The sequence below is a fragment of the Phocoena phocoena genome, chromosome 1 (assembly GCF_963924675.1).
Source record: "Phocoena phocoena chromosome 1, mPhoPho1.1, whole genome shotgun sequence".
Classification (NCBI taxonomy): Eukaryota; Metazoa; Chordata; class Mammalia; order Artiodactyla; family Phocoenidae; genus Phocoena; species Phocoena phocoena.
Genome location: NC_089219.1, coordinates 28,726,411 through 28,752,956, shown reverse-complemented (window position 1 = coordinate 28,752,956; position 26,546 = coordinate 28,726,411). Strand labels below are relative to the sequence as shown.

Genomic DNA, 26,546 nt, shown 5'->3' with positions numbered 1-26,546 from the left:
AACTCTAGGATGGAGAAAGTCTTAAAATCCTGTCCTAAAAGTGATACAGCTGAGGTAACGGCTTCTTTAGCCAGAAGAAAATTCTGAGGGTTGACCCTAGGACTCCCTTATACCTCCCCAATTACCAATTTCTCCACCTCATCTCTTCCCCTTTTGTCTCAGTGGAAAGGATGGCTTTTCCTGTGCTTTGGATCCCATTCCCTCATACACATGTAGTAACTTTGTTCTATTTCCTTTCTAGTTTCTCTGGGTTCTATTTTCAGCCTCTGTTCACTATGCACATTCTCCCTGGACAATCTCATCCACTGCCACAGCCGAAAACTCTCAAATCTTAATCTTTAGCCCAGAACCATACATGCAACTGGGTACCCTGACCCAGGTGTACAAGTCGCATTTTTACTCCCTCAATCTAGGCATCATTGCAAGAAGGGGCTGTCTGATGAACTGACTCCTTCCAACTCTGAGATTCTAGGTTTATCAGTTTCTGTACCCCAAAATATCCAAAACAACAAACTGCTTCTCAAAAGAGTGGGACAGGGCAAGGACACGGGAATGAGAGAGAAACACACCAAGAGTGGAGCTACCAACAATGTGACACAAAGGCACAGCGCTGAGAGCCTTTCTAATATTGGTTAAGGACCAGCCCTCCAAAGCCTAGCCAAGGCTAAGAGCAGCCTGGCTTAAATGGGGCTAAAATCCCAAGAACCCAGGAAAGGAGACAAGAGGAACACATTTGAGAGAAACTATAATTGTGTGGAAGTAGTTATATATCTGTGAGGGGAGAAGGAGGGCCAGAGTCTCCATATTCATCAGGGGCTGCTGTAACTAATTCTTATGAAAATCCCAAGGCCAGCTGAACCCACCAGGGCACACATCTCTACTAATTCTCATCACTGCCCAAAGTGGTCAGCTCCACTGATTCTTTCTCAGCCCCAGAGTGCACTGACCTTACTCCAGATCCAGAGGAAAAAAAAAAGCTACCACTTCAAAAGACTGCAGGAACACTGTACACTTTAAATGGGTAAATTTTGTGGTATTTGAAAAATATCTCAATAAAGCTGTTCAAAACAAAAGAAGACTGCAGGGGAAGGTTTGGTGACTTCTTCACTTACTTATTCACTCATTCAAGACCATTACTCCCCTAAACTGTTCCTTTAAACCATTTGGCTATATCACTTTCTTCATTGCTATCATCTACTCCCAGCCACTCAGCCACAGGTGGCTCAGAGGCCCTTACAATTCATGTTCACCTAATTCAGGTCACTTGGACCCAACTGAACAAATTCTGTGCACAGGAAAGGACAGCTCAGAGTACCAGCTGAACTTTTATTTCCAATTAGGAATATAAGCTTTGAAACCTCAGAACTGATTTGATTCCAATCTGACACTTTCTTGATATGCAAACCTTGTACAAGTTACTTAACCTCTTTGAGCCTCAGTCTCCTGAAAATGGAAATACCACCACCTACTCACTGTGAAGATGAAATAAGAGAACATAAAATTAGGTACAATGTTGGCACAAACATTATAGTCATCACTACTACTGTTTACCACCCATGTTAATGATTATAACAATAATTCAGGTCTCCCTTAGGAGATTCATGTCCTGAAATCATCATCTCTGACACAGATATGGCTCCTTATCAAGACTCCTGACCACAGATGGACAGAAAAGAAGCAGGCAGAAGTGTGAGCCAGACAGCACAGGTGGGGAGAGTCAAGACTCAGAAGGAACAGACTACAGATCAAATCGTGGCCCCCTGGGAGTAGAGGAAGTTAGGCAGCTCTAGGGTCCTTCCCACCCTTCCATCCATACACCCAACCTCCTTACTTGAGCACCTCTTCTCGACACTGTTTTTGGGGTGCGAAGCAGGCAATGGCCCAGACTTTGATCTCAATTCCATTGTAGAACTGTTTCCCCCGCATGTCCCAGACACCTTGATTGGGTGTCGCAATGGCCCGGTTCTGGGGATAGGCAAAGGGGGCGTCCAGGTGAGCCTCAGTAGAGCCAGGTGCGTAGGGGAGCAAAAGCCACGGGCTATACAACCCAACCTCCCCCCACATGTCCCAGAGATGTTGTCTGGCCCTGACCCTGCTCACCCGGCCGCCGTACTGCAAGATGGGCGCCGGCAGCACTCGCCCCGTCACCTCCGTCATGTCATCCTTCACCTTGATCCCAAATTCCTGGATGTAGGGATCTAGGTTGTAGCTGGCATTCTTCATCTGTAAGACAAAAGAAGGGGATCTCAGGAGAGCAGTAGCTTGGCAATACTGCTCACCTTCCGGGTCCCAAGCAGAAAGCCCTGAAGAACAGCTGAGGCTGGCAAGAAATAGCCCTAAAAAGGGGGTTGGGGGAAGGGGAAGATGAGGTAAGTGGGAATGGATAACATAGGGAAGTAATACAGGAGAGAAAAAGAGATAGGAAACAAAGTAGCTACAGGGTCAAGAAGCAAGAGCAGTCCTATGGAGTCCCAGGTAACAAATCCAGACTTTTGTTTTCCTAAGGGTGCTGCCAGGGCAGAAAGGCATCTGTGCTACCAGGGACTCCCATGACTGAGCAACCAAGCATACGTTTCTCTGCATCCTCACTGACCAGGCGGCTGATCTCCTCTTGTCTGTCTGGGGCAGATCTAGCTGTAGCCTTTATCATGGTTGAAGTCTGGTTGTCAGTCAGCTTCTTAATGCAGCGCTGCCCAGCCACAATGTTACAGACCTAAGGAAACAAGAATACGTACCGCTGGCCTGAGTATAGTTCACCTTACACCCGGAGCCCCATAGTAAGGGAAGAGGACGTGGCTGTCAGTCCTGGGAAATGGACTAGAAAATCCCTTGTTCATAGACAGGTAAGTTAGAAAATATCCACGTGCAATACAAAAGGTAATACAGCCACTTCGTGATTAAGAGCTTAGGATCCAGAGGCAGATCTGGGCTCAGGGCTCATATATTAAATAGGGAGAACAGTAACAATCTCCTAGGACTGTCTGGAGACTAAATTAAATAAAGCACTTAAAGAACCAAGTACAGTTCTGAACACTGTAAACACTCAGTAAGTTGTAGCATAAATTATTATTTACCAAAGGACCCAGTCTAGAGCTCTTCTTAATACTAAAAAAACTCAATACACACAAACTGGATGCCTAGGTAGCAGACAGCTCTCCAATGGTAGCAGGCAGTCAGTCGTTCCACACTGCAACACACCAGGAGAACTAGCAGTGACTCAACTCTTGAGCCCGAGCCTACAGATGATCACTGAGCCCTTGGACTATAGAAATCACTGTCTGTTGACTGACAGTGTGCTCTGTTGGTGTGAGGAACATCCTGCCACATGGTTCTCTGTATTGGGCCCAAGAGAACACAATGGAGATCAGAAAAGACTTTCTAGTGATATATAAGACTTCCATTGCCCAATATACTATATTCAGGAAGCAGTGAACAGGAAGCCTTTTGGCAAAGTAGAGAGAACTCAAGAACACTTGAGTTTGAAGTCTAGCTTTGCCAATTCTAGAAGATGCTACCTTGGGTAGGACTCTTAACCACTCTAAGACTCTGCTTCTTTAATTTTAGCCACTGGAAAAAGCATTAGCTGTCTCCTGAAGCTGTTGTGAGGATTTAGATGAAATGAAATGTAAAACTTGTTCCCATAGGGCCAATACACCAAGTACTGCTTCTCTGCCTAACTTCCAGAGTTCATGCTGAACAATGGTAGGGAAAACCAGGACAAGGTCACCTGCCCTTAGACTCTGTACCTCAAAGAATTAGTCAATTCCCTTAATGAAAATCCAGAATTGTTAAAATTTGTGAGGTTGCTCTCTTGAAGGTAACTTAAAGTTGTAGAACTCTTTACGGACAATTTCAACTACAGAATCAACACTGGAAAAAAGACTAAAGCAGGGATGTAGACAAATTGGACCCCTTGTGCATTGCTGGTGGGAATGTAAAATGGTACAGCTGCTGTGGAAAACAGTATGGTGATTCCTCAAAAAATTAAACACAGAATTACCATATGATCCAGTAATTCCATTTCTGGGTATGTACTCAAAAGAAATGAAAGCAGGGACTAGAACAAATATTTGTACGCCTATATTCATAGCAGCATTATTCATAATAGCTAGAAGGTGAATGCAACCCAAGTGTCCATCAATGAATGAACAGACAAACAAAATGCAGTATATACATATATCGAAATATTATTCAGCCTTAAAAAGGAAGGGAATTCTGACATATGCTACAATACAGATGAACCCTGAAGACATTACGTTAAGTGAAATAGGCCACTTAAAAAAAGGCCATATATTATATAATTCCATTTATATGAAATGTCTAGAATAGGCAAATCCACAGAGACAGAAGTAGATCAGTGGTTAGTAGGGGCTGGTGAGGAGGGCAGAAGGAATGGTAAGTGACTATTAATGGGTATGGGCTTTCTTCTGAGGGCGATGAAAATGTTTTAGAATCAGACAACGGTAATGGTTGCGCAACTCTGTGAATTAACTAAAACCCACTGAATTGTACATTTTAAGAGGGTGAGTTTTATGGAATGTGAATTATTTCTCAATAAAGCAATTCTAAAAAAAACTATCACCTACAATAGCCTATGTGATTTGACCCTGTACCTCTCTCCAAAATCATCTCCTACTACTTCTCCCCTCATACACTACATACCAGGCACTAAGCCTTCTGTCTCTCTAAGAAGATCCAAGCTCTCTGCTGCTTTAGAGCCTTTGTACTCACTATTAAACTCTTGCCTGGAAGGCTCTTCCTTCAGGTTGTAAAAGGTTGGTTCTATCTCATAATTTGGGACTCAACTCAAATGTCTCCTAAAAGAAATCTTCCCTGGTGGTCCAGTGGTTAAGATTCCGCACTCGCACAGGTTTGATCCCTGGTTGGGGAAGTTCCACATGCTGTCAGTGTGGCCAAAAAGAAAAAAAAAAAAAGAAGCCTTCCCTGACCACAATAACTAAAGTGAATCTCCAACCCGCTCCACCCTTATGACTATCCCCTTAACCTGTTTTATTATTCTTATAGCACTTACCACCAACTGAAACTATCTTATTTATCAACTTATTATCTATCTCCCCCTTCTAGATTATAAGCTCCATGACAGCAGGGACTTTATCTGTCTTGTTAATCTCTGCTTTCCCCACACCTAAGAGTGTATGACTCATAGTAGGAGTTCAATAAATATTTGTTAAATAAACAAGCAACAGTAAAAATCAAAATACATAAGTTATTCACCTTGGAAACTACTGTTTAAACAGAAGTAATGTCAATTTGCTAACAAATCTCAGCTTGCAGTAGATATTACCCAAAGCCTATCTACTTAGCTGTAATTGCCGTTAAAGACTTCTGTTTACATCTCAGAGAACATACTGTCTTCATCCCACTTTCTGTGCATCAGCAGCTATTACTAAGTCAGAGTTCTTGGGCTTTGGGATCTCTTCTCCCTTCAGCCTAATTTCCTCTGGTTAGTTCTGAAATCCCAAAAGCTCACAGAAAGAAGGCTTAAGTTTTGGTCCCAGCTATCTGACTCCTGCTGCTAGAACAGAGTAAGACGGTCATCTAGGCTAGTGCTTTTCCAACTTAAATGTTCATATGAATCCTCTTTAGATTCTGTTATAAGAGATACTGATTCAGTAGGTCTAGGTGGAACCTGAGATTCTACGTTTCAAACAAGCTCTCAGGTAATACCTATGCTCCTGGTCCACTGACCACACTTTGACCAGCACTAGACTAGACAATGAAGCAGTCAGAGACAGTTTCTCATTAGACATTTTGGCTAGTGTATAGAAAACCAAATACAGCCCAGTGGTTCTCCATTTGCATTCTATGACGTAATGCAAATGACTTAAAAGCATTACTTAAGTAATGACTTAAGTAATGACTTAAGAGCATTACTATTCTTTCCTTAATTGCAGAATTTCAAAGGTCTGCTGAAGCGTAAAAATATGACAAATCTTGGAGCGAAAACTTTTTCAAAAGGAACACATTGGGTTTCCCTCGTGGCACAGTGGTTAAGAATCTGATGCCTGCCAATGCAGGGGACACAGGTTCGAGCCCTGGTCTGGGAAGATCCCACATGCCACGGAGCAACTAGCTCATGCGCCACAACTACTGAGCCTGCGCTCTAGAGCCCGCAAGCCACTACTGAGCCCTTGAGCCACAACTACTGAGCCCATGAACCTAGAGGCTGTGCTCCTCAGGAAGAGAAGCTACCGCAATGAGAAGCCTGCGCACCGCAACGAAGAGTAGCCCCCGCTTGCCACAACTAGAGAAAGCCCGCGCATAGCAATGAAGACCCAATGCAGCCAAACATAAATTAATTAATTTTTTAAAAAAAGGATCACATTGATCACTGGGGATACAGAATTCACGTTACAGGTAACGTTCATGTCCATTTTCTGTAAAATAAAGTATACTTGTATCTTTAGGTCATTTAGATCCCCAGCTCCAGACAGGGAAAGAGAAATTAAGAGGACATGAGTGTAGGTATCTGAAATCTCTGTACTGAATGAACTAATTACTTATTAAACAGTAAATACAGCTTTCGCCTCTGCCTGGCAGTCCTGAAAGAATACGAGAGCAGGATGTGGGATAAGTAAAGAACTCAGCAGTTAAGAATGAGGCCTACATTTCACAGAATGACCTCTCAGAACATCAATTTTCCAAACCGAAAAATGATGAGAGACTACAAATGGAAGAATAGACCTCTGATGATCAGTGTGCCGGTACCATGCTTGTTCCCCAGCCAGGCCATTACTTGGCAGTCTCACCTCTAGGGGCAGGTAGGTATGCTTTTGTTCCTGGCCAACTTGCAGGCAGGGCAGGTGGGGATACTTGAGCTGAAGGTTATATTTCTGCTTGAAATACTGTGCCACTGTGCACTCCACAGTCTGTCCACTCTCCAGCTGCAAAGGAAACCTGTTTGGGGGAAGGGAAAGAAGTGTCATGGCCCAGCATTCAGTAACACCTTTCTAGACCTACAACCATGGGAAGCGCCAGACTTGACTTCATCCCTATCCAACCTCTTTGAGCACTCCCACCACTCATAGGAAAGCAGAGGAAATACAGGGCTCCAAGAGTGAAGCCAAAGATTTGAAAGGCAAGTTCCACAACGGTCAGATCATATCTGACTCATCTGTATGTCCAGTGTTGTGCATGAAGCCTGACACACAGTAGGCACTCACAGTCCAGCACAGTCTGAAGTGAAGGAGGTAGATGGAATCAGTGACAACTTACCCAAGGGTCTAGCCTAGGATCTCAACTTGCTTTTTCAGGAGGAAGAATAAGTTGAGAGAGATCCTAACATTTACAGAACTGAGAAAGAAGCCAGAGAAAGACACCTGCTCTCCAGTAAACGCCCAAGAAGGAAAGGTGGAGACCAAGAAGATAAAAATGGTAGGGAGAGTATCAATGGATCTGGGAAGGTTAGGGGAGGGATGCCAAATTCCCACAGCTTATCTTCAAAAACAGGGCTCATCCTCAGGGCCAGGTGTGGGTGCAGAGAAAGTGAACAGAGTATGTTGAAATATCGGCCCTCTTCCACCAACAGTATGGCTTAGCAGCCCTGTCAACTTACGTCTGATGGCTGGCAGGGCGGCGGGTAACATTACACACACGGTATTTCCTCTTCATCTGTCCACAGTGGGTCACTTCCACCTTCAGGCCTGGGACACACACACTGCTTGTCAGGGTTGGAAAAGGTTGCTCATGTGCCCAGGCTTGGCCTCTCCCCTGAATATATCCCAAGGGGATTTCCTTTTAGGACTAAAGAGAAAGTAGCACTGATTCCCCTCCCCGCCTGGCTGGGTCCTCACCCTTGATCTCCTTGGTGAAGCGCACACGCTGAGAGTCCGTGAGGGGCTTGGGCTGCTCATCTATGTTCCTGATGTCCAGCACCTCACACATGAACTCAATCACTGGCTGCGCCTTGTAGAAGGCAGTGGCTGAGACTGTGGGGACATGGTAAGTACAGCTCAGCTCAGGTTCTGTCTTCCAGAATAAATGGAAGCACTGCTCTTTACACCCTCTTCTTTATAGGGTATTGGGATGGGGGAGGGGTCCCAGGGCTGTAGGGATTAGACTAGGAGTGTGGTTACAGAGCTGGGAGGGATGAGGCTGGGAGTGTGGTCACTGGACTCAGGGTGCCCCTGGCTCCATAGCTCTCCCCACTCACCATCAATGTTGAGCATCATCTTCCACATGGCAGGGCGCACAGACTGGTGAAAGCCGAACCAGACCTCGCGCCCACCCCCCAGCGGGTGGTAGTAGCCCTCAGGCGGTGAGAAGAAGGAGCGGCCCACAGGGGTGTACCTGGCAGGGACAGGCAGAGAACTGGTCCCTCGGGCACAGGCCCCCACCCTGTGAGGCATCCTGGGCACGGAGGAGCCCTGGCCTGGAAGGCAGGACACCAGGGCTTTAATTCCAGCTCTGATCCTTTACTAGTTGTGTGACTGACCTTGTGCAAGTCTCTCCCCTTTTACTGCCCTGCAGGGACAGATGGGGTGAGGTCCAAAGATATCTAAAAGGGACAGGGCCAAAGCTTTAAACCATCTAAATGTATATGCACACTTGCCTGGTATATGGTAGGGCTTCAAAGAATTTTTTATTTGAAAGGCACACGGTGGGACCTTAATATACGCTCATTCCCCTCCTCCTCCCACAGCACTTCTGCCACCACTTGTAGCCCAGATACTAACTACACCCAGTACCTCATGGATGCCAGGTGCCTCATGGCCACATCCAGGGCTTGCACAGACTCCAGGGGAACGGGGATCTGGCCACTAACCAAGGCCTCATGCAGCATGCGCCAGCTCACAATGGCTAGCCACTTGATGGAGACCTTGAAGATTCGATCCTTCCCTTCCCCAGGGATTGTCACCTCGAAGTCAACCTTCAGGAAAGAGAAAGGGGTGAAAGATTGCTGATGCTGTCCCACAGTCCAATATTCCCTGCCTTGCCCCTATTATCCTTCACCCCATAGATTTCCCAGAATCTGCTTCTTAAGCTGATAGGGACTCACAATGAGAACTTCAGAGTAAATCCAGCCCCTTAGTCTCCAGCCACCTTGGCTCAGTGTATCTGTCCCTCTCAACCACACTTAGTAGGAAGTCCCTTAGGTCTATTTTAAGTCTAATCTCAGTCTGTTTGGACAGGGACAGACATACAAGAGGCTAAATAAACATCAGCACCTACCCATCCCTCATCCTAAAACACACTTTCTCAGCACAAAAGACGAAAGGGATCTTTGGACTGCCAGACTCCAAACAGGCTTAGTTGAGTTCTGTCCCTCCCCAGACCCCTGACACAGGTCCAGCCTGACTCCCAACCTTACCCGTTCATTGCCAATGGGCAGTGCTGTGACAGTGTAAATGTTCTTCTTTCCATCATACACGGGCTTGCGATCACCAAAGATCTGAGGCTTGAAATGCTGGACCATGTATTCCACCACTTCCCTGTGGGGAATAGGAAAGGCCAGTGGAAGCTGAAAGACTACTACTTCAAGCTCTTGGAAGTAATTTAAACTCCAGGCAATGTCCCATCTACTATATTCTGTCCTACCAGCTACTAATCTCTATTCTAAGCAGTGCTTCTCAAGCTTCAACATTCATATGAACCACCTAGAGATCTAAAAAGCAGGTTCTGATTCAGCAGATTTAGAGCAAAGTCTGAAATTCTACGTTTCTAGCACACTCCCAGGTGATATTTTTGGTCCTCGGATCACCCAGGCTCTGAAGGACCTAAAAGAGTGGTTGTGAGTGCCTTCTGAGCAGAGGGGGAGGCTGAGGAGAGAAGGGCTTAATCTCAGGGTCTGTCCAGAATCAGGAACAAAATCTAGGTTGCTCCAACCCTCAAGCTGATAATCAACAAAGGCAGATGGGAAGAGACCTGAATTGGAATAGGAATAAAGTGTGGAAGAAGAACCTCACCTCTTCCATCTCTCTGAAGTCCTTAGTTCTACCACCCTGTTTTCTCTCCATTATCATCTCTTTCCTGATTTCAGTTCCTGTCCTCTGCTACTTAGATTCCAGAGTATCCATCTAGCCTTCAAAATCCCAGTCCATCCAACTATCTGAACTCTTCACTTTCTAAACCAAAGCTCTTGAATACTATTGGATAAAAAGACTCAAACTATACATTGGAAGCAACTGTAAACACATGGTTTTTTTTTTTTTTTTGCGGTACGTAGGCCTCTTGCTGCTGTGGCCTCTCCCGTTGCGGAGCACAGGCTCCGGACGCGCAGGCTCAGCGGCCATGGCTCACGGGCCCAGCCGCTCCGCGGCATGTGGGATCTTCCCGGACCGGGGCACGAACCCGTGTCTCCTGCATCGGCAGGCAGACTCTCAACCACTGCACCACCAGGGAAGCCCAAACACATGGTTTTAATGCCAATTAGGCCTCGGTGCTGCCCAGCAATCTTTTTCATATCTCTGATCACTTCCATCCTCATAGATTGTGTCAAACCTTCTCCACTACCCGCCTAACGACAGAATCCACTCCTACCTCAGATCAAAAAGCATCTTTAATAATTTTGAAAGGAGTACAACATAGAAGGCAAGGCCACCCTCAAGTTCCCAGACATATAAACAAATACATTTATATACACTTGCCTCTTTTCCTCTTTCTTTCCTCTCACACTTGAAATATCCCTTCCATATATAATTTTTAAACTTCTGAAAATATGTTCAACTTCACTCAGTAGAGAAATACAATTTAAAATTAGACCAAGATATAATTCTCTACTTATCAGAATGCCAACAACTAAAAAATCCAATATACAGAATTGGTGCGGATATGGGGGGATACCTTACTGATGGGAGTATAAATTGGTACAACTTACCTTAAAAAAACCTGGCAACATCTCAAAAATTTTAAATGTATTACGCCAGCAATTCCAGCCTAGGAACTTATCCTACAGATACACTTGTATCTGCATGCAAAAATGTATCTATATTAATATTCTACACAGTTTCACTTTTGTAGCAAAAGTTTAGACTCAACCTAAATGTTCCTGAATAGATTTATTAAATAGGTTTTAATATATCCATTCAATGGAATATCTATGAAGCTATGCAAAAGAATGAGACAGATATGTAGGTACTGATATATATTACTTTCCAAATTATATTGTTCAGTGGAAAAAAGCAAGGTGCAGAGCAGTGTATATAAGATTCTGTATTCTGTGTGCTTTAAAAATGTTCTATAAACATATATGCTTGCATATGCATAGAAAAATATCTGAAAGTGTACTCAAGAATGGTAATAATGAATGCATCTGGGGAAAGGGACTAGGAGACAGGAGGCCAGGGTAATACGAGACATTTTTCATTGCTACTCTTCCTGTAATATTAATTTTTTTTTTTACATTGTGCATATATATATGTGTCCTCCTGCCTCAGCAAGGACATCCCACTCACTCCTCTCCTCTCTGTCTTGTACCTTTAACCTCTCCTGCACTAGCTCCTTCTCGGTTTATAAACATACCCATGTCTCATTCTTAAAAACTTTTCATTTATTCATTTCAACAAATAATGAAATGCAGTAGGCACTATACTTGACCTCTATAATCTTCTCTAGCCAACATATTCCCTCTCTCCCCATGCTTCACTATCAAGCTATCTAGAAAAAAGCTATCTGTTCTCACTATCCCTACCACATTACCTTCCATTTATTCCTTAACTCACTGTCAGATTACTAGCCCAACTCCTCTACTGAAACTACTGTGGCAATAGGTACCAATTGTCTCCTAATAGCCAAATCCAGTGATATTTTTCAACATTTACCTTACTTAGAATCTCTTCCTCAAGAACTTTCTTGAATTTGGTGATATCATCCTCTACTAGTTTTTCTTTTACCCCTCTGGATTCCCTTTTAAGGCTGTGAGACTCAGGAAAATAAGGACTACTGGACTTAGTGGCTTAAACATGCATTACTTACCGGTTGACTCTGCGAGGACACTTATCCGGCTTGATATCCACCTCGTAGTGGTAGACGTCAATCTTAGGGATGTCCACTTCAAAGTAGTTGGCCAGAAGCTTGATTGGTTTCCCCACGGTGCCAATGCCAGGCCGGCGAGGTGCCTGGAACACCTGCTGCAGGGGGGGCAGGTAGGTGCCTGCAGCTACAAGACAGAGAGGCTGGTGAGGGTAGAGTCTGGTAATTTCCTTACCACTCTGATCAGAGAAGGCACAAGGCCTCCTAGAACAGGAGCAGCAAAGTGTAGGAAAAGCCTCTTTCCTGACTACCCAACCCAACTGAGGGCTTCCACTGGCTGAAACAACCCAGGCTCATTTTTTAAAAATTCTTTCCAGTTAGGAAAATTACCCTTGTTGTCTATCTTAAATTCATCAAATGAGTATGTAATATCTTCCTATTACATGCTAAGTAGATGGGCTAAATCTGGCTCTAGTAACAAAACTCTTTCTTCCCTCTACTAGATGAAGACTCCTTCAGGTATCTAGCAGACCAAGAAAGCCTTATTATCTGTCAGCCAGATGCTCACTTCACTCATCACCATCCTGAACACAAAATAGTATCATCTTAATGCTTCTCTGCACTGCAGGCAGGAGGAAGACCTAAAGAAGGCCAAGTGCTGGGGCGGGCGGATGGGGGGAGGCCACGCAAGGAACAGGGCAGTGTCTGAGAAAAGATTAAGGCAACCGAATGGCTGAGGATGGAGCAGAAAAGGAGAAAAGGCTAAAAGGATGGATTTTGGAGACTAAGGAAAGGAGAGAGGCTGAAACACGGAGCTGGTGAAGAGGCTGGAACCGGAGGTCACAGCCCAAAAATGCTTGAACTGGGAAGTAGGAATGGCTGGAGTTAGGGCTGGGGCAAGACAGTTTAGAGTTGAGAGCCTGGGCAAGAAGCAGGGCTGCAAGTGGGGAGACAATGAAGAAGTTCAAAAGAAGAAAAAGCTAGGGAATGAAAACAGGCTAAATATAGGAGACTGAGGCAAGAGTAAACTAGAGTAGAGGATTTGGGAAGGAGGGGCAGACAGTAGCATCCTGGAGAAGACGAGATTACTGCTTCTGGGAAGAAGAATACAAGATTCTTTCCAGGCCCACAGCTCCTTCTACACAGAGGGCCCAGACAGTAGCAGAAGGGGTTTAAGACAGAGGCAGCCCTTGGGAAAGGGCTAGGGCAGGGCCAACTCCCACTACTTTCTCCTCTATTGCCACCAGTCTGATTGCTGCCCGTCGTTTTATTTTCTAGCTTGAGGGGAAAGGGAAGAAAAGAGGAAACTGCTTAAGAGAACCCTCCCTCAGCATCTACTATTGTCTTTGCCAGCAGAGGACCAGCCCAGGTGGGAGGAAAGAGGGACAAAACAGCCCAGAACCTCCCATTACCAGAGATCTGCTTTCACAGTTGGCGAGGCTGGGGGGATGGGGCATATCCTCAGCAGGGGGGTCAGGAAGAGGTCAGAACCATTCAAGGGAGGGGCATGCTTTCCAGAGCTAAGCTGCTGTGTCTCCTTCTAACCACCTGTCAAGCCTACCCTACTCCACAGACAGGGAAACACAGACGGGAATGGCAGCCCAGCCTGGGGAGAAAAGGCCTTCAGGATTCAGCTACCTGGGGAAGTGAAAGCCTAACTACTAGCACCTGGCCACATACCCCAGAAAGAGCTGAACAGAAATTATACACAAGCCATAGATAGACATACACATCCAAACACATACTTAGACCTGGACAGTGTACCTTCATACACATACCCCTCACCAGCCTAGATTGTGAGATCTTCAAAGATACAGGCTGTATCTGCCTTGGTCACTGCTGAATCTCCAGCGCCTGGCATATAGGTGTTCAATATACAGATACTAAATGAATTAACAGATCCATAGACACACCACGAAGAACACACAAGCATACACAGCACACAAACACCTGCACACTGCTCAGAAACAATTATAAACCCAGCACAGGACAAACATGACCCTAGTGGAAGTAGCTGGTAAGAGATACCCTTTCCCTCCCCAAGTTCTTACATTCCATTCACCTCCTTAGCCTCCCAGGCTGAATAATTGTTAGGAGCCTTGGGAGAAAGACATCCCCTAGAGCTAGGGGCTGGGTAGAAATGATGGGGGATGGGACAGACACTCTAGCCTCAAAACCTTCTCTTTCCCAGAAACAGGACTACACACCAGACTTAGCGTTAGGCACCCTCCACTCCTAGGAGGCTTTGGAAAAACAAGGAGCCCCCACCCTCCCCTTCATACCCAAACTAGGGAAGGCAGGAGGAAGAGAGAACCTCTCTCCCACTCCACTCCCCTGCAAGCCTTACAGCAGTACAAGTTCCTCCCCTAACCCCACCCTGCCCCCAGCTTTTAGTCTGAGAAAGGGAGACACTTCCCTTCAGACCCAGACAGGGACAGACGGCCACTTTGTGATGCAGATGAGGGCCCCAGCACAGAGGACAAAGCTTGGGCCTTGGGGGAAAGGGGCGGGGCCCTTCCCTGCAGACAAAAGCATGGAGGGAGGGGCTATGAAAAGGACACTCCCCCTCCCCCATCCTCAACCAGCCCTGAGAAGGAAAAGTAACAGAGCTGAAAGGCCTGGCTCAGGGATTCCTTCCCTGCAGTTGAGGCACACATACCTCCCAATAAGCTAGACAGCCCACTCAAAAGACAAACTCAAGGTTGGGTTAGCTGTCCGGTAAGCAAAGAGTAAAGGGCCAATCGCTCCAAAAAGAATTTGTCCACACACTGAGTACACACAAATTATTAAATATCCACACATGTGCTTAACCATTTATGTTCACACTGGAATGTGATTCAATTCAAAAAATAAAGACATACTTGTGTCAGGGCCTAGACATTGGTTGGTTCCACAGATAAATCAGACACCACCTCTACCCTCTGGGAGCTCCCAGTCCAGTATATGTACTTGTAACACACCTGAGCATAGAAGGCACACCTGGCCATAAGCCCAGCGAAGCCAGCAACAATACCTTGCTTTGTGTACGTACTGTGTCCTCAAACCTCCAAGAAAATAGTCTGAGCCTAGGAAGGAGGCAGTTATGGGATCCCTCCACTCACAGCTTCCAGAATGAATTTCAATTACACCTTTTGATGAGGTAAAGCCTGCCTCATTAGGCTACAGCCAACTCCAGATACCAGGCTCTAGTTCCTTCCTTAGAAGCTATAAATATGTAACATGAACCAGAAAAAGTCAACTTTTTCATCACTCTAGAGGCCATTAGGAATTCACCATAATAGATCAATCTGGTATGGGTGCCAGCTCCCAGCAATCCATCTGGACCTCTGGGACCTCTACTACTCTAATCCCTGGGTTGCTGCAAGTAGTCTCCAGCCCAGAAAACCAGGAGAGCTCCTGGAATGGAGAAAGGGGCCTAAGGGAAGGAGGAAGTCGTTTTCTGAAGTCAGTTGCTCCCTGCATTCCACCTTAAGGCTTACACAGCCTTTACAAGGTTGTTTTTGTCCTGGGGAAAGTAGTCACTAAGCACTTATAGATCACTGAATGGATGACTCGAAGAATGAGTTGGCAGGAGCTATTTCCTTAAGGGGATTAGATCTGGTATAAAAGACAAAAATGCTTCAACCCCGAGATCAAATGGGAGGAAGTAGTGTGACAAGACCTAAAGGATTCCCAGGTCCAGACTGCTCCTCCCATCAAAAGGGTAAGAGACAGGACACAGGAGGTGCCACCACTACACAACACATCCAGGGACTCTGGTCTTCTTGGGGCAGCCATGCCTCAGTTTCTCCTCTATTCTTACCGCCTTTTCTCCTGATTGTAAATAAGGAGAAGTTAAGGCTATCACCTGGGGCACCATGGTGAAGGCTATAGACTTCCCCCTACCCCAAACAACGTATTTGTGACAAAAGGCTAGCTTGATGACCTTGGGTCTAATAACATGGCCCTGACAGTTTCTGGGGAGTAGAGAGAGGAAAAAGAAAAGATACTCAGTGGGGGACAACAAACATAAAAATATTAAGGTATAGAAAGATTAGGCTGCCGACTCAGGAGACATTCAACAGAGAGGTCATTTTCCTTGGATTAAAAGATCCCAACTCTGCTCACTGTTGGACCGTGCAAACCAGGCAGAAAACCCCTTCTAGGTAAACCTGGTCCTGGCCTTGGTACCTCAGTAACCAACACATTTTTCAAGGCCTGTCTTCAAGGGGGACCCGTCCATAACCTAAAACATTGCTTCCATCCCAGTCTTTCCTCATCCCAGTGGCAGAATAAGGCACTTTAGCAGTTTCCCTCAACCTATTCTTGGCAAATTATGACTGAAGGTTTTCAGGGCCAAGTGCAAGAGCCCCAAGATGGGGAAGGGGCCCATTTCCACTTGTACTCTGCCAGCATAACCTAAGAGAGACTGCAGCCCAACAGTGCGCTCCTTTTTCCAAGCCAACCTGCGGGTCTGGGGGTGGGGGGTTCGGGCGGCCACGCCCCCACCACATCGGGCAACCCGTTCCAGCTGCCACCTCCGCGCATGCTCCGGCGCCTCCGCTCCATCTCCCTAGACTGGGCGGGGGGGGGATCCCGGGGCTGGATCCCCACCCACTGCCCCCTGACCCTCGCCCCCGCGTCAGGCCCGGCTGGGGCGGAGCTCACAGCCCAGCTCTGGCGCCTTCTCCCAAAAGACATCAGCCCAGCCCAGCCCGGCTGAGCCCCCGCCCCCGGCATGCGGCAGCTCTGGGCCCATCTGTGTCGACCCCCTCCTCTCCTGGACACCTGGGGCCCGCCCCCTGCCACCTGCCGGGCCTCTCCCTAGGCCTCCCGGGATCTCCGAGTGTCCTTACGTGCGTTCAGGCCCTTCTCCCAGAGCACTTCCCACCTACAGGAGTGCATACAGCCTCCTTTGATAAATGGCCCCCGTCTCTGAGCTCCCTTCACAAGGTTTCCCCCGGAACTGCACACAGCCCCCTTCAAACTGGGCCCCCCATCTCGTAAGAGCCCCTTTCCTCACTCAGGAAACCTTTCCTCACTCGGAAATCCTGCTCTTCACGCGGGAGTCCCCTAGTCCTTGGAGCATGCACCGTGCCCCTCTGCCGGGGGCCCTTACCTGCTCCCGAGGGTCCCGCTTCCATCCCATATACCCGTGCGGAGGTCAGGCGGCCCGGAGACTGTGGAGTCCAGCGTGAAGGGCCTAGGTACCCCGCACTTTAGCTGCTTGGGCTCCCGGGCCGGGCTCGGCTACCCCCCCAAGCCCGGCCGCTCGCGCCGCCGCCCCCGCAGCCTCCGTTGCAGCCGCCGCCGCGGAGCCTGCAGCAGCTCCCCCAGCTAGCGCCCGGCCAGCTGCCAGTGCGCAGGCGCGACCGCCAGGCCCAGGGGGCGGACGGGAACGAGTCAAACGGGGCGCTCCGACAGCAACAAAGGCCAATGGAGAGGGGCGGGGGCACCGGGGACCGGAGGCAGCGGCCCCTGGCGGTCACCCGTCGCCATGCAGCCCGGCGAGAGGGCTCCGGTAGAGGCGCCGCGGAACCACGCAGTGGCTTAAGTGGGGCGGGGCGGGAGGACAACCCCCCGCAGCAGCCTCCGGCCTTGTCTTTTCCCCAAACCTGTCCCTCCAAGCCTACACACAGCCTCCCCCCTTCACACAGGGCCACGCGCACATTTCCACCTCATTCCCAGGTCACCCTCACACACTCCGAGAGCCCCGTCACCCAGGGGCCCTGCCTCCCACCTCTCCTCCCAATCACCCTCATCCTTCAAGCCTCGGCTGCAAAGCGATTGCCTCCGCGAAGCCTTTCTCCGTCCCTAGTCACTGAACTCACTGACGCCACCCTCTCTTCCAGGCCGACTACCGGGCGCTGAGACCACAGATATGAAAGAGACTGCCTACCCTGGAAGATGTCGCAGTCTCAACTTGAGTGCAGCTCCTGAGCTCTACCTGCGGGACCTAGGAAACACCTGTCTCCACTTGCTCATCTACAGCTCACGCCTCAACTCAGTCAATCCGTTTCTGCCCTACCATGTCACTTAAAACACTTTTTGTGTCGAAATTCAAAGGATAATTTTCAACTCATTTCTCTGCAGCATCTGACACTTTGCCTCTCCTTCCTTTTTGAGGCTTCTACTTGGCTTCAGCATTTTCTGAGGTCTCCTATTGCCTAAGCCCTTTTCAGCCTTCTTCAAGGGCCCCCCTCTTGCTTTTGATTCATTAAATAACAGCGTTCACCATGGTTTCAAACCCAGCTCTCTTCTCATTCCACTCTCCACTTTTCCCTTAAAGGTCTCATCCATTCTTATGGCTCAACTATCCTTCCAAATCTCTATTTCCAACCATGTCTCAGACTCATATTTCCAAGTGTCTGCTGGACAGCTCCACCTGGATCTACCAGCACTTCCAATTTCAAGAGTCCAAATCCAAACTCTATCTTTCCCCCACAAACGTGCTTGTCCTATACCTCCTGTCTCTGCGAAGGGCACCTTCATCCCAGAAATGACAGTTTCTCTCTCTCCCGTGCTTCTTCCCCTATACGGCTGTTCACAAAGACCTGACATGTTTACCTCCTGAACTGCTCTCGCATGATCTCCCTGACATTCTTCTGATGGCTCCTTGTGCTGGTGCAGACCTTTACCATACCTTGCCAAAAGTATCACAATCACCTCCTTGCTGGTCTCACGGTTTCGGGGAACATTTCTCCTATTTGGTCTGCATCAATTGATAGGTGGTAAGAGACCCCAGCTCAAACATCACTTTTCCATATATTCATTCATATGTATGCATCCATCTGTATTTTTTGATGCCTACTTTACACTAGATGCTGTGCAGAAGGCTAGGAACTTAAGAGAGAGACCATATCCAGTTGCTATCCATTGGGAAGATTAATTTCTGACACTTTTCATAGTATGCTTTGCTTTTCTCTAGCAGAGGTTCTCAAATAGCAGGCATCAGAATCACCTGGAGGGCTTGTTAAAACACTGAATGTTAAGCACCACCTCCAGAACTTGTGATTCAGTAGGTCTTGGGTGGGACCCAAAGAATACATGTTTCTGGTAAGTTTCCAGATGGGGCTGCTGCTGCTGACCTGGGGACCACATTTTAAGAACTACTGCTCTACAAGATAAAGTTAAGAACAAAGACTCTAGAGCCACACTGTTTTGGTTCCAATCCTGGTGCTGCCATTTACTACTAGCTGTGAAAATTACTTAACTTCTGTGTGTCCCAATTTCCTCCTCCCCTATTTTAGGGGGTGAAAATAGTACCTACCTCGTTGGACTGTTATTAATATATATAAAGACCTTAGAACAATACCTAGAAGAATGCAGGTGAAGTATTGGCTACTACCATAATTACTGTCTGTCTCTTGTACTACATTCTAAATTCTTTAAGAGCAGGGACCATATCAGATGCACTTCTGTCCCCCTTTAGTGGTTCGCACAAGCTGTGCCCAGAATGATCAGTAAATTTGGGTTGATCTGTATCAAATAGATGGCATCAAAACATCCTCAGAAATAGCAAGATCTTTGCCTTGGTGTAACTAAGCTAGAAGCTCAGCATTCCTTAAGAAGAGTTTGAATCCCCTGTTCTAAATATGAAGCCTCACACTTAACTTTGTGGAAAGGCACTGGTCACTATTCTGATCCACCTCCAAAGTGGCTAGTGGAGTCAAGCCTTGCCCTGGCCTTGCAGGGTCTCTCTGCAGAGTGTCTTCATCATCAAGGATTTCACTCTTGGCTAGGCAAAGTGGTAGAGTATAAAGGAATTCCAGATAGTATCTTGTTTTCTTATTCAGACTTCTTTCAGTAACTCCTGATGTACCTTCCCAGAAAGCTTATTGGCTCCTTCTGTTTCCAGTTCAATCCTTCCACCTCAATCCATAGCTAAGTCACACCCAAGGGCCTCTCCTACGTAGGCCAGACCTCAGATCTTTCCACTTACACACCTTCCCTAAACCCAGAGTTTCCTGGCCCCAAAACAACAAGAATGGCATAAGAAAAAAACTGTATCGCCAATCTATATTTTCCTTTTTTAAAATATTAATAAAACAGCCTGGGAACAATGAAATCAAGGCAGTATAGTAGACATAAAACAAATCGTATACCCTATTATCAGAAAATGAATCACTAACACCTCCTGCATGCACCATCTCTTTTTATCTATAATAAAATGTATTTCTTGTATAATATTTCAGGAGATAATTTTAAAAATCAGAAATCATGAACAATGGAATTAATAAATGTTACCTTGTACTTTGAAAAGACTTATGCAATCGGTAGACTTTTTAAAATTATGCTATCATTGACATACATAAACTGCACATAAAGTATACAATTTAATCAATTCTAACATATGTATCGATCTGCGAAACCATCATCACAATCAAGACAGTGAACGTATTTATCTCCCCAATTTTAAAACTCATCACAGAGATTTAACAAATACAAGAGAATTTTTTACATAACTACAGACTAGTGAATCTGATACCTGATCAAAAGTTTAAGCTACAATTTTTTTCCTTTAAAAAATTCAAAACAGAATAAAAAGCAAGAATTGAGCAACAATTGAGGAGGACACTGAGAAAATTATCAAAAATTACCAAACAGTATCTGGCCCAGAAGGTTTACTGTGTAATATTTCCAACCATTCCTTAAAGAGATAATTCTGTTCCATGTTATATGAATGGTTCTAGAACATGAGAAGAAGGGGAATTTTCCTAATTTGTTCACAATAGCAGATAAAGATCCACACCTCTTATCATATGATGATATTACAAAAAGATCTCAGGAATATGGATGCAAAAATCACAAGTCAAATACTAGCCTACAGAATTCTGTAAGAGAATAATTAAAATTATGATAATAATATTAACACTTAACATTATTAAGTATTTACTTAAGTGTCAGGCACTGTTCCAACACTTTACATAAGTTAACTCACATAATCCTCACAAAAATCCCGGTGCATCATAGAACATATAGGTGAGCTTGGGCTAAGAAGCAATAGGTAAATAAACAGCACAGGCAGGTACTATCATTAAAAATAAAGACACAGAGGGACTTCCCTGGTGGTCCAGCAGTTAGGACTCCATGCACCCAATGCAGGGGGCCCAGGTTTGATCCCTGGTCAGGGAACTAGATCCTGCATGCAGCAACTAAAAAAGATCCCACACACCACAACAAAGATCCCACGTGCTGCAACTAAGACCCAGCGCAGCCAAATTAACTAATTAATTTTTTTAAAAATGAAGGGCTTCCCTGGTGGTGCAGGGGCTGAGAATCCGCCTGCCAATGCAGGGGACACGGGTTCGATCCCTGGTCCGGGAAGATCCCACATGCCGCGGAGCAACTAAGCTCGTGTGCCACAACTACTGAGCCTGTGCTCTAGAGCCCGTGAGCCACAACTACTGAGCCCCACGTGTCGCGACTACTGAAGCCTGCGCGCCTAGAGCCTGTGCTCCACAATGAGAGAAGCCACTGCAATGAGAAGCCCGCGCACTGCAACGAACAGTAGCCCCCGCTCGCCGCAACTAGAGAAAGCCTGCGCGCAGCAACGAAGACCCAACACAGCCAAAAATGAATAAAATAAACTTTTTTAAAAATTAAAAAAATTTTAAAAAAATGAAGACACAGAGAGGCTAAGTAACTTGCTCAAGATCACACAGCTTGCAACTAGCAGAGGCAGAACATGAACCCATGCTGGATGGTTCCAAGGTCAACACTCTTTACAACACTATATGACATTATTATTAAAAGAGCAGCATATCACAAGCATAAGGGTAATTCAGGGACGGTTCAAAAATAAATATATACCATATAGGTAAATTAACAAAAAATAAACAGGATAATTGTAATAGATTAAAATATTTGATAAATTTTAAGACCCATTCTTAATAAAAATAATTAAAATCAATCATCCTTAACAAGATAATAGAATATCTATCTTTAGCTAGTGGAGAAGCAGAGATGCTTTCCTGTTTTTAAGGAATAAATGAGGTCACTCTTCACCACTAATACTATTTTAATACTGCTTTGGATATTTTCGCCAGAGCAGAGAGAGTCAGAGAAAGAGAGAGAGAGAGAAATAAAATTAAGTATATAAGAAAAAATCTTTATTGTAGTTGTTGCAATTATATAATAGGAATATACAGTCTTGCTAATTTTAAAATTAGTAAGACTAAGTGGAAAGATTCAAGAAAATAAGCAAAAATCTATAGCATTCACTGCTGGTATAAGTAATAACTAATTACAAACTATAAAGGTAAAATATCTCATTTAAAATACTTAGAAATAAATTTAATGAGATGCTTGTGTTCTATAAGAAAATCTGTAAGAATCAATAAGACATAGAAAAAAGTAAGTTAAGTAGAGTTAAAAGTGAAAACTCTTAAAGAGAGTTTTCTTAAATAGAAAAAGTGAGTTAAGTAGAGAGAGATGCCAAGTTCCTGGATGGAAAAACCAAATAATGTAATGATGCCTGTTGGACCCTTGTTTTCCAGCCCCAAGTTCTGAGGACTAGCATCAGGTATTTCCATCATTCCCTGTGTACTGAGCTTTAGAAATACAAAGAGATAAGGATGTATTAGAGCCAGTTCCTACCCCTAAGAAGAGACAAACATACAGTTGAGTGCTATCCAATATAAATACCATGTGAGATACATTTGTCATTTTAGATTTCTAACAGCCACATTATAAAAAGTAAAAAAGAAACAGGTGAAATTAATTTTAATATTTTATTTAACCTCCAAATATTATCGTTTCAACATGTCATCAATATAAAAATTATTAATATTTTATATAAGTTTTTGAAATCTGGTGTGTATTTTACACTCATAGCACATGTTAATTCAGACTAGCCACAAATTTAAGCGCTTAATACATGTGGCAAATGGCTACTGCACTGGACAGCACAGATGGCCATTTCAATGCAATTTTGAGTATGATAAAGGCAAGCATGGGTACCATGGGAACTAAGAGGAGATATGTCTAACTCAGTCTGGGATAATCAGGGTAGGTTTCCTACAAGAGATACCTACTTAAACAGGCCTGGGAGGATGAGCAGGAATTAGCCAGGCAAAGGAAGGATGGGAGAAAGGCATGCTAAGCAGCATTAACGGAGACCATGAAAGTAAGAAAGAGCACTTATACCAGGAACTATCAGTAGTGCTATCCTAGCATAAAGAAGGAAGCAAGAAACACTGAGAAGAGGCTAGAGAAGTACACCATTCCCAAATCTGCCCATTCTCTCCCCAGCCTAAGCCAGGGGAGGGGCAGCAGGGGGAGGCATGGAAGGAGCTGTCCCTGGTTCTGACATCCAAGGCAGATTCACAGTGTAGTTCCACCCAAGCTGGAACTGACCCAGATCAAGTCTATTTCTTTGGGCTTTCTGCAGCACACATGGAAGCCCCAAAACCCTACACCTGGGCTGGCAGAACAGGAGAGTCCTTTGGATAGGCTGGCCCTGAGTGGGTTAGAGAATCTTATGAACATCCAAGTCTAGGAAAAGAACTCTGGGATATTGAAGTTAAGGGTCAGGTATGTCCAGGAAAGGCATCCTCTTTAAAATAAAAGTAGCTGTAGATATATTATACCAAATGAACCCCAAAGATGTCAGTCAACCTGTGGTGTCCTATCTTGATCCCTTAGTGAACGTAAATAACAACTCAACTTTCGACCCAGAATCTATCTGGGTGGATGTTACCAACCCGCTGATCAGTGGAAAGGATAGGGGCAGAATTAACTCCTATTATCTTCCTTCACCTCCATTAATACACAAGGGGGCTCAATGGAAAAGTATTTTTAATAAATATGGCCTCAGTATATCAATGGGCCAAGGAAAAAGACTGTCTGCATAAGTAGGACTATATAATTATCATTCATTCTTAAGAAAGTCAATATAGAATAATAATCCTATATCTATTAATTTAAAATTTTTTATTACATACTCAGTGATCAAGATATTGTGATGGAACTGATACACTGGCATTTTATACCAGTATGATCCTTTGGAAAGCAATCGGGCAATATTTATCAACAGCCATGAAACAACCATGTTTCTGCTCTTTGACTTATAATATTCCACCCAGTTACATACTGAAACACTTGAAATCAGACAAACCTGGGTCAAATCTCAGCTCTACCACATGTAAACATGTGATCTCAAGCAAAGCATAGTTCCACTATTAACTGTAATTTCCTCATTTGTGAAAATCTCATAGAGGACTTCCCTGGTAGCGCAGTGGTTAAGAATCCGCCTGCCAATGCAGGGGACATGGGTTCGATCCCTGGTCCGGGAAGATTCCACATGCCATGGAGCAACTAAGCCCATGTGCCACAACTACTGAGCCTGTGTTCTAGACCCCGCGAGCCACAACAACTGAGCCCACACACCACAACTACTGAAGCCCACGTGCCTAGAATCCATGCTCCGCAACAAGAGAAGCCACCGCAATGAGAAGCCCGTGCACAACGAAGAATAGCCCCTGCTCACCATAACAAGAGAAAGCCCATGCGCAGCAACAAAGACCCAATGCAACCAAAAATACATAAACAAATATTTATTTAAAAAAAGAAAGAAAGAAAGAAAAGCAAGGAAAAGATAAACCCAAATTTCAAGATGGCAGTTACATCTGAGAGGGAAAAGAATGGGACTGGGTTTTGAAGGAACACAACTCAAAAGGTAAAAAAAAACAAAAAAACACAAAGATAAAAGTAATATTCTCTTTATCTTTTCTTTTTCTTTATTATTATTATTTTTTTTTGGTAAACTGAATGGTAGGAGGTTGGGTTATAGGTGTCTGTTACAGCATTCTTCTTTATATGTATGTATGTTATAAATATTCTCTTGTGACTATCTATGTGATATTAGGCAACTTATTTAGTCTTACTGTGCCTCAGTTTTCTCCTCTGTAAGTCAGGAAAAACAATAACACCCACACCTATAAGGCTGTTGGGAGAATTTAACTGTTTAATATTGATACATATTAAAGTGCCTCAATTTAATGTGTAAACGTTCACTTACTGCCTGTTTTCAGTGTGGTACTCTGTACCTCAATGATACTTACTGTCCCCCAGACTAAGACTGCTTTATCCTCTCTAGAGGATAAACCTTCAACCTTCTATGAGGTTGCATGTAGCAGAGATGGGCAGTCATCTGACGATTGTGAAGCCAGAGAGGATCTAACAGATTTTTACCATTCTTTCAACCTATCTTCCTATTTTCAGCCCCACTTCACCCCCATGTCCAGAGATTCCTGGTGCCTCCTATTCCAAACCTGTGTGTGTGTCTGTGTGTGTGTGTATGTGTGTGAAAGAAAGCTTGAGAGAGAGAAAAGGATGGTGGTCCACAAGGAAAATTATCAATAGTTTGCCTTTTGGTTTTTCTCCCACATCACTTTAGGATTTAGCTTTCTGGGATATGCAAAGTCAGTGACCATAGGTCCATAGGCTTTCTAACTTCCAGAATTTTGTAACTGTTTTCTCCTTTTTTCAATGTATTATTTATTTAATTATTATTTTATCCATTTATTTTTGTTTTGTGGGATTAGTAGAAGAAACAGGTAAATATGGGTGTGTAATCCACCATCTTTAATCAGAAGCAAGGTCTCATTCTTAAATATGAGGCAGTGTAAGCAAAGGAAACCATTAACAAACAGTTCATACAGCTCAATATCAAAAAAACAAACAACCCAATCAAAAAATGGGCAGAAGACCTAAACAGACATTTATCCAAAGAAAACATAACAATGGCCAACAGGGGCTTCCCTGGTGGCACAGTGGTTAAGAATCCACCTGCCAATTCAGGGGACACGGGTTCGAGCCATGGTCCGGGAAGATCCCACATGCTGCAGAGCAACTAAGCCTGTGTGCCACAACTACTGAGCCTGCGCTCTAGAGCCTGCGAGCCACAACTACTGAACCCATGTGCCACAACTACTGAAGCCCGCATGCCTAGAGCCCGTGCTCTGCAACAAGAGAAGCCACCACAATGAGAAGCCTGCACACCTCAATGAAGAGTGGCCCCCGCTTGCCACAACAAGAGAAAGCCCGCATGCAGCAACAAAGACCCAACACAGCCAAAAATAAATTAAATAAAAATTTTAAAAAATGCCAACAGGCACATGAAAAGATGCTCATCATCGCTAATTATTAGAGAAATGCAAATCAAAACTACAATGAGGTATCAGCTCACACCAGTCAGAATTGCCATCATCAAAAAGTCTACAAATAATAAACGCTGGAGAGGGTGTGGAGAAAAGGGAACCCACCTACACTGTTGGTGGGAATGTAAATTGGTGCAGCCAGTACGGAGCTTCCTTAAAAAACTAAAAATAGAGCTACCATACGATCCAGCAATCCTGCTCCTGTGCATACATACCAAGAAAACTCTAATTTGAAAAGATACATGCACCCCAATGTTCATAGCAGCACTACTTACAATAGCCAAGACATGGAAGCAACCTAAGTGTCCATTGACAGATGAATGGATAAAGACGATGTGGCATATATATATATATATATATATATATATATATATATATATATAAAATGGAATATTACTCAGCCCTAAAAATGAATCAACTAATGCCATTTACAGCAACATGGATGGACCTAGAGACTATCATACTAAGTGAAGT

General features: G+C 44.8%; 1 protein-coding gene across 3 annotated transcripts in view; it reads right to left on the bottom strand.

Moving 5' to 3' along the window:
- Positions 1-17,232, bottom strand: part of AGO1 (argonaute RISC component 1) — a 35,752-nt gene extending 18,520 nt beyond the window's left edge. Inside the window, exons 1-11 of one of the 3 annotated variants that reach the window (XM_065893926.1) lie at positions 17,030-17,232; positions 11,935-12,118; positions 9,332-9,452; positions 8,709-8,890; positions 8,174-8,310; positions 7,815-7,949; positions 7,577-7,664; positions 6,771-6,918; positions 2,594-2,713; positions 2,101-2,223; positions 1,832-1,965 (exon numbers count right to left, since the gene is read on the bottom strand). In XM_065893926.1, coding sequence (XP_065749998.1) covers positions 1,832-1,965; positions 2,101-2,223; positions 2,594-2,713; positions 6,771-6,918; positions 7,577-7,664; positions 7,815-7,949; positions 8,174-8,310; positions 8,709-8,890; positions 9,332-9,452; positions 11,935-12,118; positions 17,030-17,054 — 1,397 coding nt within the window. In that variant the 5' untranslated portion in view covers positions 17,055-17,232. Of the gene's footprint in view, positions 1-1,831; positions 1,966-2,100; positions 2,224-2,538; positions 2,714-6,770; positions 6,919-7,576; positions 7,665-7,814; positions 7,950-8,173; positions 8,311-8,708; positions 8,891-9,331; positions 9,453-11,934; positions 12,119-17,029 lie in introns of those variants that run through there. The other 2 variants (XM_065893932.1, XM_065893935.1) reach the window with 2 other exon arrangements.
- Positions 17,233-26,546: the final 9,314 nt, after the last annotated feature.